Source organism: Haliaeetus albicilla, chromosome 12, assembly GCF_947461875.1.
Source record: "Haliaeetus albicilla chromosome 12, bHalAlb1.1, whole genome shotgun sequence".
Taxonomy (NCBI): domain Eukaryota; kingdom Metazoa; phylum Chordata; class Aves; order Accipitriformes; family Accipitridae; genus Haliaeetus; species Haliaeetus albicilla.
Genome location: NC_091494.1, coordinates 39647320 through 39659547, shown reverse-complemented (window position 1 = coordinate 39659547; position 12228 = coordinate 39647320). Strand labels below are relative to the sequence as shown.

Genomic DNA, 12228 nt, shown 5'->3' with positions numbered 1-12228 from the left:
TGCAGAAGCGCATTTACCTGGTTCTATTCCTTACGTGTTATGTTTGCTTTGTTTTCGTGTAGGAATCTACAAAGGACATTGCTTCCGAATCAACCACTTCCCTGAAGACAATGACTATGACCATGACAGCTCAGAATACCTTCTCCGTAAGTGAAAAGTAATACCTAATACACAGGATTAACAGACATGGCCAGAGAGATTTTCCTGGGTTTCTCTTCTGTAGAGTGCAGCCCAAGTCTTATCCATTGCAAGAGACTGGCCCAAACTGGGTGGCGGAGAGCACTGGTGACATATGTCCAGTTCATGCTGCAGCTGACACAACCATGACCCTTGGGGACCCCCATTTCAAGGGTTTCCTTCAGCCAGGGCAACACTCATGATTGTGGTGGCCATTCTCTAAACATCATATGGAAAATTTTCAAATGAAAACTACAGCTATCTTTCCCAGGTTGACGAGGATATTTTACAGACGGAGTCTTTATCTGATAAGTGTATCAAACCAGGTTTGAGGAGTGGGTTCCAGCTCATTAGGAAGCTTTTCCTAATGCTTAAACCCAACCCTTATGCAAGCCTCATCCTTTGCAGCTGCTGAGCCACCTCCCCCTGCAGTGAAATTACTGCATTGTAGAAAGGAAGCTGAAATTTCTGCAGCTAACAGCAAAATCTCAGCGTGAACATGGGCTGTGGCTTCCCTGCACGGACAGACAGCCATTGCTGCTCCGTGCTGATGTGTAATCTGCCACAGAAGTAATTTCATCCACCAACCTGGTGCTTGAAATAAGGGCAATCGTTTCATCTCCTCCGATGACCGTTCGCTCTGCTGATAGGAAGTCTTGGAACCCGAGTGTGAAACTTCATGAATCCTGCAAAGTTTGAGTGAGATTTCCCCTTCCCCTGAGGACGTCTTGCCTAGTTAGTCCTTTTGAACAAAAGAGCTGACCAGCCAAGCTGAAAGCAGTGCCCTTTACCAGAGAAAGAAACTGCAGTTCACAAGGTGTTGGGAAAGCTTCAGGGAGCAATGAATGACACTGCTGGCTGATACACCCAGCAAGACAAAACACTCCTCCGTTACACTGCTATTAATTACCTGAAACACCACTTAGAGAACCGCTCTGCCCTTCTGCTCACTTCTGGGAAACAACCTCTAGTTGCTAAGACAAGAAGAAAGAAAAAAAAAATCTCTGAAAAGTACACTTTACCAGAAAAAGCAGATTTTTTTTCATCTTTACTCTTGTCAATTCAGATCAGTCATAGCACTTGGGTGACGTGATTTCAGCGCTCAGGCAAAGGCAGGCTAGCAGAGTGTGAGCACAGCTGCATTTATCTCTCATACAAAGCCTTGGAACTAATGTTAAATTAATGCCAAGTCAGCTTTAGGAAAGAAACATCATTAGTAAAAAGACTGTAAAGGGAAGAGGAATTAAGTAGCATCTTGATAAAAGCATGTTATGCCGCCTTTATTTGGAGAAAAGGGGGAACTGGGAAAAACAGTCTACAGCTCCACAGTGAGACATGAGATGGTAAATTGTTTGTAAGTGTACTTGTGACGGGTGTTCCTAAAAGCTGTTTTCAACAGTGACTAAGTACAGACCTTAAAAACAAGTTGGTCCAACGCCTTTACGTCTTCTGCAAAATCAGTCTTCGGCTGCTCCCCCCGCAGAGGAGAGCTCATCCTCACGTAGTCTGCACAGATAACAGGGCTCCTCTGCTTTAACTTTTATAAGAAAAACTGCAGCTCCACTTAAAATGCATACGGTTGATTTAGAGATTGCTGAAAGGTTATGTACCTAAATCCAGAAGAGATGAGCTCATACGTATATGTAATAGGGACCAAATCATTGTCTAAGACAAGAGGATATTTGCATCCTGTTTCAAAGGAGACGTGAGACCTTCTGTCCCATTTTTGCCCTCTGTGCAACACCTTTGCAACCTGCTGTCTCCGTATCATTCACCAGCCTTTTTAGCCGTTTCTTGGCACAAGGTTCTCGGAGGGTCATGTTGGGGGTAACCCTTATTTTTCCCATCTGGCTTAGACAAAGGCACCAACACTACGTGCATCTTGTGCTCCTGAAAGAGCAGCATGAGGGGTCTCAGCCTGCTCCACAGTGACCAATCTAATATAGGCTTCAGATAAACGTAAACATTTTGGTGCTAGCAGAATCGAGCCCTCATTCAAAACCCTATTGAAGTCAGTGAAAAAATGACTGATTTTAGGAGACTTTGGTCCAGGGTGTGGGCAGGAGCAGGAGTTTGGATTTTGCCCTTCGGCTTTCAGGCTGCTCCCTGCAAAACCAAGCGAACGACAGCCACAGCGACAACTAACACGTGCAAAGGAGCGCAAACAAGACCCCTCCTATTGAACCTTCCCTGTGACAACACACGCCAATCTATCCGTCTTAATAAAATCCCCTTCACGTGACTCTGTAGAGCCCCTGCAAGCGGCAGAGGTATCGCTGCCGTGCACAGAAAGCCCATGCCGTCCCCAAGGCTGCCGCCCGCATCGCCCACGTGTGCTCCAGCTTTCCTCCCCTCCTGCGTTTCTGCAGGCACGCAGAAACGAAGCTGCTCCCACCCAGCACTGCACGAAGCGCGTGCACCTCTCCCTTTGCAGAAGAGGGGGATTTCAGCCGTACTCATCCTCACCGCGCACGTGAGGCTGTCGGGGCTCTGCTGTGCCGCAAAAGCGCAGCCCTGAGGAGGGGGACCGGGGACCCCAATTCAGAGGCATGTCTATACTTTCGTGCACTTCTTCCCCGCATACTATAGCATCTCCTTTTTAAAGCCGTGTGCTTGGCTCCTGCCTTTCGGAGGAGAATAAAAGCACGAGCAGAGCGCCGGGGCTTGCAGCCCCGTGGGGAGGAGGAGGACGGCATGCTGCGGCGCTTCACCGAAGGAGGTGTCACAACGCATAGCAGTGCAGAACAGCCGATGCAAACAGACAGGACGGTAAACAAGAAAGAAAAAAAAAAAAGCGGGGGAGAGAGCAAAAACCAGATTGCCTTAATGTTTTTTGATGTGCTGTCATTTTATTACCAGTATCAGGAGACATATGTAAATTCTACATGGTACCTGTGAGCTTCCTTTTAAATTTCAGAGCTAAAAGTACACATTGTAGGAAAAAACATACTGTAGAGTTTTACACGAAGATAACACTGTGTGTTTTGTTTCTCTTCACATTGATTACCTACTATAGAAAAATTATCTCTGGAGATTATTGCTATAAGTAGAACAACCCCCCCCCCCCCCCCCCATATTTGGCGTGTCTGGCAAGTTCCTTCTGATGATATCACTGAAGCATTTTAGGATCATTCTTTGATTTAATAGAAATCATTATAAACAGCATGACCATAAAATAGAGGACACAACAACCTGAAAGGATGGGCCACTGTAGATTTTAAGTCCGTGCTGCCTTTTCCCAGGGCACTAACAGATAGACAGTGATTTGGGGTGCCCTCGTGTCCAGCAGCACAGAGACTGACATATTGAATCTTTTTCTAATAACTGACTAATAATTCTAAAAACTGACCCAAAAGTCAAAGCCCTGTTACTTCATACCACACCCATGGGGATACACCCAGGGCAACAGAACAGGCTCTCAGCACTCAACGGGCTTTGATCAGAGACCTTACACCCTCGTGACTTGGATTTGCCAATTATCGCAAGACACTGTCTGAATAGTAATGCATCCGACTGAATTGGGTTTAGATCCGGTTAGAAAATGCCCCGTCTGTAAAGGCCACGTGCAGCGACGTTGCCAGTTTTGGTAGAAGACGGACTTTTCTCGCCGTTGCAGATCGATACGGGCATAAGCTTCCCAGGCAGGGACTGTCTTTTTTGGTTTATGTTTGCACCATTCTAACGAGGGCTGGGCCCGTAGCTGGGGCTCCCGGGGGCTTTGCGGCGCACGCAAAAGCAACGCCGTTATTAAATGCCCAGCCCCGTCCCTCTTGCAGTCAGCGGGAGTTTTGCCACCAGTTACCAGGGGAATCGTTAGGAAGCGATTCGCTAAATTGAGAACGCCGCGGCCATCGAAAGTAAAATGAGAAAGCATCAGCTGTAACATCTGGCCGTTTCTCCTCGGGAAACGGGTGCCGCTCGCTGTGCATGTCAGCCAGGAAGATGGCACCCGGGAGAGACCGCATCGCTAATGGCACCGCATCAGCAGATCGGGCCAGATGGTGGGTTTTTTCCTCCTCTCCTACTCAGCCCTGGGGGTGCCCGTGTCCTCCCGGCGTGCTGTGGGGTTTCCACCCCTCCATGACAGCGGCCGCTGACCCCCACCCGCCTCGGGCAGCCGCACGCCCCGGCACCCGCTCACCCTGCCGGGACTCCCCTCCGCGCCTTTGCCTTTCCATGGTCCCCAGCTTTGGGGACCGTTTGCTGTTTTCCACAGCAGTATTCAGCACTTCGTCTCCCCTTCTTCAAAAAAAAAATCCTCCCTGTATAACAATAGACCTCGGATCCTCACTCTGCCTTTCAGGAACGCCTACCAGCTTTTACCCCTTCGGTTTTTACAACACAGACATCTCTCTTCTTGTGCTTGTTTATTTTTTCTCAGCACTTTTGGTCCCTCACTGCTGCTTCCCTTTTGATTGCTGCTTAGTCTCGTAGTGACCCAACTTTGAAAGCTGGCTTAAAGTGGTGTTTTAATTTTTTTTTTTTCCAGGGATTTTATAGCCCACACTGGTGAATGGACTGAAGTATACAGAATTTTAAATTACTCTACTTAGCTGTCAGGAAACTAAACACAAACATCTGAGAAACACTTGTTAAAATTTCTTCCTTAGAAATCTGAAAGGTTTCAATGACCTTAGTATTCAGCAAAAGAAAAAGGGGGTATTAGCTGTGCTCGCTGGCAACGTGAATGCTGCAGACTTCAAGAGCTGTAATTTGCTCACCTTGCACATGTACCAAAGAACAGATCCGTCTGCTCAAGCCATCCCTAAATGTTGTAGGGTTCACAGCCAGCTCATGAATTTTTCACTGCCGCTCCCTGCATGATGCTGGGTCTTACTGTCACTTACCTCATCCTTTGCCAGAAATGTTCTGCACGCGGTGGCATCAGATAATGGCGATAACGCTGGACTTCCTAGGAGAAAGCTCAAAAGATTTAAGCTACTCAGTTGAGAGGGTCTGTGCCACGTTGGCCACCTACCCGTGGCTTCGGCTCCCAAAAACACACCCAGAAATGCAGAATCACTCATAATTCCAGCAAAAGCCAGGGGTTTTGAGACTTTGCAATCTCTACACTTGCACCCGAGGAGGCATCTGAAATCATTACTGTCCGTCTTGGTTTTCTACCTGTCTCCCCTCCAGGCATTGTCCGTGCCTCCAGTGTGTTCCCCATCCTAAGCACAATATTGCTGTTGCTGGGAGGACTCTGTGTCGGAGCAGGAAGGATTTACAACAGCAAAAACAATATTATTCTCAGCGCTGGGATTCTCTTTGTTGCGGCAGGTATGTTCTCCTTAAATTGAGTCCTTAAGAAGTGCTGCCTTTTTAAACTGAACAGGACTGTGGAAAAGCTTGCTGGCAGTTCTCTCCCTGTACCCCTTTCGTGGATCGAAGGCACCAGCAACATCACACTAGGCAAATTTCTTAAGACAAAAATATGTTTTTGAAGCTCTACAATAAGTATATTCTAGAAAAGCTTTTAGTTTTCCTGAAAAAGGAAGCTAAAGTCAGTAACAAGCAGGTTTTACACTATTTAAAATGTATTGAATGTTAGATGAAGCAGGTGTCTCTTACATCGAGGGCCTTTTTCTTTTCTTTTATATGATGGCAGAAAAGATTCACCTATGATAGGTGAGCCCATTTTTCACACTAGAAACTTCTGAGAGAGTCAGCCACATTGTTAATAGCTTTCCCTGAAGCTTGGATTAAGCATGCTGCATTTAGATGAAAATTCAGCAAGGTGGAAGAGAACTTATCTTGATCAAGGTGAACAGACATAGCCCTGAGCTCAAAATGTATTTTTATTATTATTCTCAATGTTAGAATCCCACTAACAATATTAGCGAGCTCCCATATGCTACTTCTTTCCCACCATGGCAATGAAGAAATAGCAACAAATCCTGCTGAATATTTTGGAATCCATGCAAGCATATGTGACCCAGATGTGGATCTATTCTTTGTTTTTCAAAAATAAATGAAATCTTGAGATAAATGAAAGGGTACATAAATGTAATAAAATTTCCTGGTTATAAACTTTGAACCATTCAGGTCCAGAAAGTAATGTGGCTTGAATTTTGTCTTCCCAGCCACATAACCACTGATTTATGTTTTTCTCTCTCTAGGACTAAGTAATATCATAGGGATCATTGTCTACATATCAAGCAATGCAGGTGACCCAAGTGACAAGCGAGATGAGGACAAAAAGAACCATTACAACTATGGTTGGTCCTTTTATTTTGGAGCCTTGTCTTTTATTGTGGCCGAAACCATAGGCGTTCTGGCTGTGAACATTTATATTGAGAAGAACAAAGAGCTGAGGTTTAAGACCAAGAGGGAATTCCTTAAGACTTCTTCCAGTTCTCCTTATGCCAGGATGCCAAGTTATCGGTACAGGAGGCGGAGGTCCAGATCCAGTTCTCGATCTACAGAGCCTTCTCCATCTAGAGACATTTCTCCGGTTGGCATGAAGATAGCAAGCACCATTCCCATGAACGAAATTTCCATGTACACTCTTTCCAGAGAGCCTTTGAAGGTTACGACGGCTGCCAGCTACAACGCAGACCAAGAAGCCAGTTTTCTGCAGGTTCACAACTTCCTTCAGAAGGAATTTAAGGAAGGACTCCATGTCAACATGGTCAACAGGAGAACAACGCCTGTTTGAAGTATCTTCCCTCCTCGTGATTTTTTGAAGAAATACTGAAACAGAATGGATATGTCATGAAAGAGAAGGAGTGATGTTAAAATACCCTCTCACCTCTTTAATTGTGACATGTGTTGAGGTAGCAAGTGGAGATCCTCTGGACCAACCTAAAGATGATATTACATGCTCGTAGCTTTTTTTGAAGCTATTCGGAGTTTGTTTCTTTCAGTTCTTGGTGTCACGAGATGAAGGCAGTTCATGTTCCTGCACTTCTGTAGTGTGTACAAAGTCTTGGAGAAACTGCAAAGGACTTGCCACCAGTGTGTTTTACAGGATTACAGAAAAATTGTTGTACGACTTTTTTTTTTTTTCTAATATTGACATCCCTTAATACAAACTTGCAAATATAATTTATAACCAAGCCCAAGGATGGATACGAACTACTCATCAAGTGAGCCACTTTCCTTTGACACAGCATAAGCTTTGCCTCTTTCAAAAAAAAAAAAAAAAAAGAAAAAAGAAAAAAAAAGAAAATATTTTTGAAGGCAACACTTTCTAAAACTGACCTGTGCTACTGAAACCGTAGAGCACCCACGTACTGAGCATTACAGACTCCCTGATGGGGTGGTAAGGGGGTGTCCCATTTCTGGGTGTAAGGCATCCCTCAGGGCAATGCAGGTGGGGGAGAAGAGGGTGGGTGCATCTTGAAACACCTAGAAAGGGAAGAATTAAAGTAGGTGGGACTTGAGCATATTTGCGAATATCATTTCTTGCCTAACGTTTAGAAAACTTGAATTCTCATTTCGACTAGCCCTAGTGCCTGATCCGGCAAGGTGCTGAGTGCTGTCTGTCAGGAGCCCCCATAGACTACTTAAAGCAAGAGCGAGAAGCAGAGCCGAGCCGGGGTGGCCCACGCAGGCGAAGCCGCCGGTTCCCTGCGACTGCATTCCTGTTTTCCTTACTGCTTCACAAGTGCAACACTAACGCTACTGGAAACTAAGATATCTAAGCAATGTGCGTAAGAAAATGAGAAGCTAATACGTTCGGACTAGCAAAACTTCCTGCAGCAATGGGAACGGAGTGTTAACAGAATGGATGACAACTTTGTATTTTTTAAAATAGAACAAAAATAATCACCGTTTATGAGATATTTATTAAACTCTTTTTATTATGAATAAGTGCCGCATGGTGCAAGGTATAGTTGCTTTTAGATGGAAATGATGGTTTGACCTAATTTAATTTATTTTGTAATGATGAATCTACTTACGTGCAGAGAGCCCACAGAAAACTCTATGCATCACCTAAGGGGGAACTAATTTGTACCCTTTGCTTCTGTATGTTTCTAAAAGTCTGATTTTTTTTTTTCTTTTAAATTCCTGCTTTCATTTTTTTACATTTAGGCTTGGAATCTCAAAGCTCGAGGGCCTGACTCAAAGGTAATTTAATTGAATAGTATTCATGTTGATTTTAGTGACCACTCGACCAAGCCATATGAGAATGCAGTACCCGATTCCCCGTGGATGAATTAGGTGCAGTGAGAGAGGAGCATCTAATTCCTGTAGATTCCTTTGAATATACCCATCGTCTTTGCCCAGAAAATCTTGGCTACCAGAAGACTAGAGAAGTGGTGACAAGAAAAAAATCATGATTTAGAAAGCTTGGCTCACTGATGGTGGGAGATCTCAGCCAAACTGTTAAAACCACTTTAGTCTTAATTTATCCTGCGATGGCCGCAGCATCAGTGACTCGGCGATGTTTTGGATACGAGGCTTTCAGCTAGTGGAACCAAGTCCTCCAGGGAAATCCCGGAGGAGCTGCCTTAACATCCCAAAAAGCAAGTTGAACCCCCTCTGCCCCCCCAGGTAAACCCTGCTTAAGCCTCTCTCCTTGCAAGAACCAAGACACAATTCTCAATTTTAAATGAAAGTCTTCCCCTAGTCGCTGTCAAGCTCTGCCTAGCCCTCAGCCTGGCAGAGCGACATCATTATTTTGGCAGAGGTGGGTTGGAGCCTTCATCCCTGCTTATTAAGAGTTTCCATTCAGGTTAAAACTCTGCTGGGATCCTTTTTCAAACCTCTGAACTCTGAGAGCTAAAGCGAATGGAGCAATGGGAACGATTTAAAAGTAGAAAATGTTGTGCTACTTTCTGTATCAACACACTATGGAGAAAGATGTTACACAAGCTTTTTAAAAAAATTCAAACAGAGGCAGACAAGAAAACTTTTTTACCTACTTTTCGGCTAGGACAACAAAAAAAGAGTTCTAAAATTATTAAAGTTCTTGATGAAAGGTTTTTTTTACAAGAATCTTTATGCTTTCAAACAATAAATTATTTCCTACTTTTTGAGACTTCGTAATATTAAAATACTTTGATTAGCTATGATAGAAGTAGAAGTTTGCAATGAAAAAAAACCTTCTGTCTCATTAGTGTGTCATACTAAGTGCTAATTAATTTACATCTAATTATAGTCAATGTATTTTTCAAGTGCAATTTCCCAGAACTATTTGTTTCCCACTGTGTTAATAAACTAATAGTTAGAAATAAGTCCTCATCCGTGTTTACTGTAATTAAGAATAAAACCATTCCCGTTAAAACCAGGAGTTAGATATAGGCTGTTTTTCTAAACTCATGTCCATTGAGCTGGAAGCCGACAGTGTGAGGTTTGCTTCGCGCATTGGTTTTGTTCTTTTAATCCTCATTCTCCAGTCAACGTGTTTAAAACCAACCATCTGATTCCAGCCAAAGCCCAAGGCTTTTCTACAGCCAGGGTCACACCTGCAGAGGCACATGCAGTATTTTTACACCACGTCGGCAAAAAACATCTTGCCGAGCATTTCGGGATGTTCCTCTTTGCCAGAGCCTCCTCCCGCTGGAGCAGGGCTGGTTTCAGCAGCTCTCCAAGCGCGATGCCCTTCTTCGGTTCGAGCCGGAGCATCTGCTCTTTTTTCCAGTAGGCACCTTTGAAAAATGGAGCTGGAGTATTCATGGGATGCTCATGGGACACAAGGTCTGGACAGGGAACAAAGGCACAGGGAGATAACGGGGACCAGAGCTTTCGTCCTGTGGGAGAACGGGGGCTGCGATTTAGAACTTATGGTCTACGTCAAATCGCAGTGCAGTAATTTGTTCAACCAAAGCAAAATAATGTTGTTTCATTTGACAATTCCAGTAAAAAACAATCCTCCAAAAATCAGTCTTTTCCTGTGGAAAACTTTGATTCTGAGAAAGCTGAAAAATTTGCAGCATTCCTACCCATGAACAGTGTCTTGCTCCATGGCTGATCTATCTTAATAGAATTAGATTGTGCCTGGACTTTGAAACCACTCAGTGATATCAAAAAAAAAAAAAAAAAAAAATCTGTTCTTTCACATCTCTCTGGCTTCCCTGGACAGCATCAAACACAGTCTAGCCTCCCATTTCTCAACAAGGCCTGCAGATATCATCATATCATTAACAATAATCAGTCTTTTGGTATTACCCTATAACATACTGTAACAGCAGACCTAAAAAAAAATTGCTATTGGATCAGATTGAATTTTCCAAAAACCAAAGTTTCAGGTATATCATCAGCTCTCTCTTCCTAGTTTCTCATACACAATAGGAGTAGTAGGAGAAATCACTTCATATGCCCGTACATCTAACAATAACCTATTTTTATATTTCCTTTTCTTTCTGTATGGATCACATATCCACAAGGGCTAATATATCATGTCCCTTGAGGTTACAGTTCTGTCTGCAGTTCTAAAGTGTTATTTCCACTGTGCTTCAGTTCTACTGGTATAATCACAACCATGTATAATGTACTTAATCCTTACTTTTTAAATAAACCATTTTAAATGTATTCATTTTTGTGTGGAGAAAGGTATATAGATTTTTAACTTCCAAATTCTCTGAGCTGAGATTTCTGTGTTTATTTTTTCACATTTCTACCTATTTTGATTGCAGCTGGGAATGTTACTGGAAGCCAATATAGCGGAGGAGAAAAAACTATTCTTGTGGTCTCACAGACCACAAAATCTCCAAGATAAGCTATCTTCACAATATTTCCAGTCATTTGGGTTAAAAACTAAGAAAAACCTTCTGGTTTCCAGCTTAAACTTGGCCCGTATGAGACACACTCTGGTTTCAGTGCCTGGTTTAAGACTGGTGTGGTGGCTAGAGGCACCGCAAACCACCATCAAGAAAAATAAGCCAGTGTCTTCTGAAGTGCTAGCCCTGAGCATCTGCTTTGCCTCCACCTTTTGAGGTTTCACATGAATTCACTTCCGAGCATCCTCCTCTCCCTGATCTTGTCCATTTTTCCCGAAGAAAGCTCGACCCTGCGTGCTGAAGCTCCACGAAAGCCTTGCTCTGATCACCACCGTAAAATCCCGATGGCACGAGCGGTGCCGAACACGGGTTGGCAGCTCGGCAGCCTCTCGCCGCTCCCAGACACCCCGAACCATCTCTGTATCAGAGACAGTATTTTGTCTTCATGTACGTCTAACTTCACCTTCCCAGTTCCCAAGCCTCCAGATTGTCTTTAAAGATGAAGACTGCCTGCGTATCTCTATCTGCCTGCCTCTCCCCGTACGTACAATCAATTGGCATGTCTGGAGGGAGGCAGGGGATTCATCTTTTCAAATGCCTCCGACACCCAGTAGTGAAGCCATTTAAAGCTCAAGCCCAAAGCTGGTTGCCTTGAACTAAAATAAATAGAGGCCCTTCCCCCATTGCCGAGCAAGCCTGTGGGTAAATAGTGACCGACGAGCTGCGCCTGCCCCGCTGCCAACAGGGAGGTATTAAAAAGAGATGTTGTTTGAGGGGGAAGCAAAGACAGAGTCCTTCAGGCTTTGGAAAGTGGAAGAAGAGTCCAGTGAGGAGGATGTGGCATTTCCTTGGAATGAGAAAACTAACGAAATGGGAGGTGCCGAAAATAAAAGGGAATGAAGAGTGCTCTGCACCTGTCTGCAAAACGGCTCATCTTACAGCCGCCACCGCTTTCCTTCAGCAGAACTGAAGGGATCGCTTACCGAGATGGCACACCCGGCACGGCCGTCGGGTATTTTAAGAGAACGAAGCTGTGGCTCAGACGTGCGGGCAGTGGCGGGGATGGCCAGCCCTGCCTGCGCTCCATGGGGCTGCTGCCGTGAAAAGGCTGGGCTGTGTCCAGAGGTGCGGGATCGCATCTCTTTCTTCATGCCCATGGGATCCTATGAAAAAAAAAATTTTAAAAAATCCAACCAAAACATGCATGCACGTTTTGCTCTTGCATTCAGTGATGGCAGGATTTCAGCCCCAGAATTAGGGAGCTTTTGGAGGGTGCCGTTGGCAGTACTCCCAGGTATCAGCTATGCAGAGCTGACCATGACCACGGTGGTCTCACCACACTGGGGCAATGCGGGCTCAGGAGCTTGAATATTGCTCAGGAGCT

At 44.6% G+C, this 12228-nt stretch overlaps 1 protein-coding gene across 2 annotated transcripts in view; it reads left to right on the top strand.

Moving 5' to 3' along the window:
- The window catches only part of CACNG4 (calcium voltage-gated channel auxiliary subunit gamma 4), a 44290-nt gene extending 33634 nt beyond the window's left edge, over positions 1-10656 (top strand). For both annotated transcript variants that reach the window (XM_069799335.1, XM_069799336.1), the window contains exons 2-4: positions 63-146; positions 5317-5457; positions 6297-10656. In XM_069799335.1, coding sequence (XP_069655436.1) covers positions 63-146; positions 5317-5457; positions 6297-6835 — 764 coding nt within the window. In that variant the 3' untranslated portion in view covers positions 6836-10656. The remainder of the gene's footprint in view (positions 1-62; positions 147-5316; positions 5458-6296) is intronic.
- The last annotated feature ends 1572 nt before the right edge of the window (positions 10657-12228 follow it).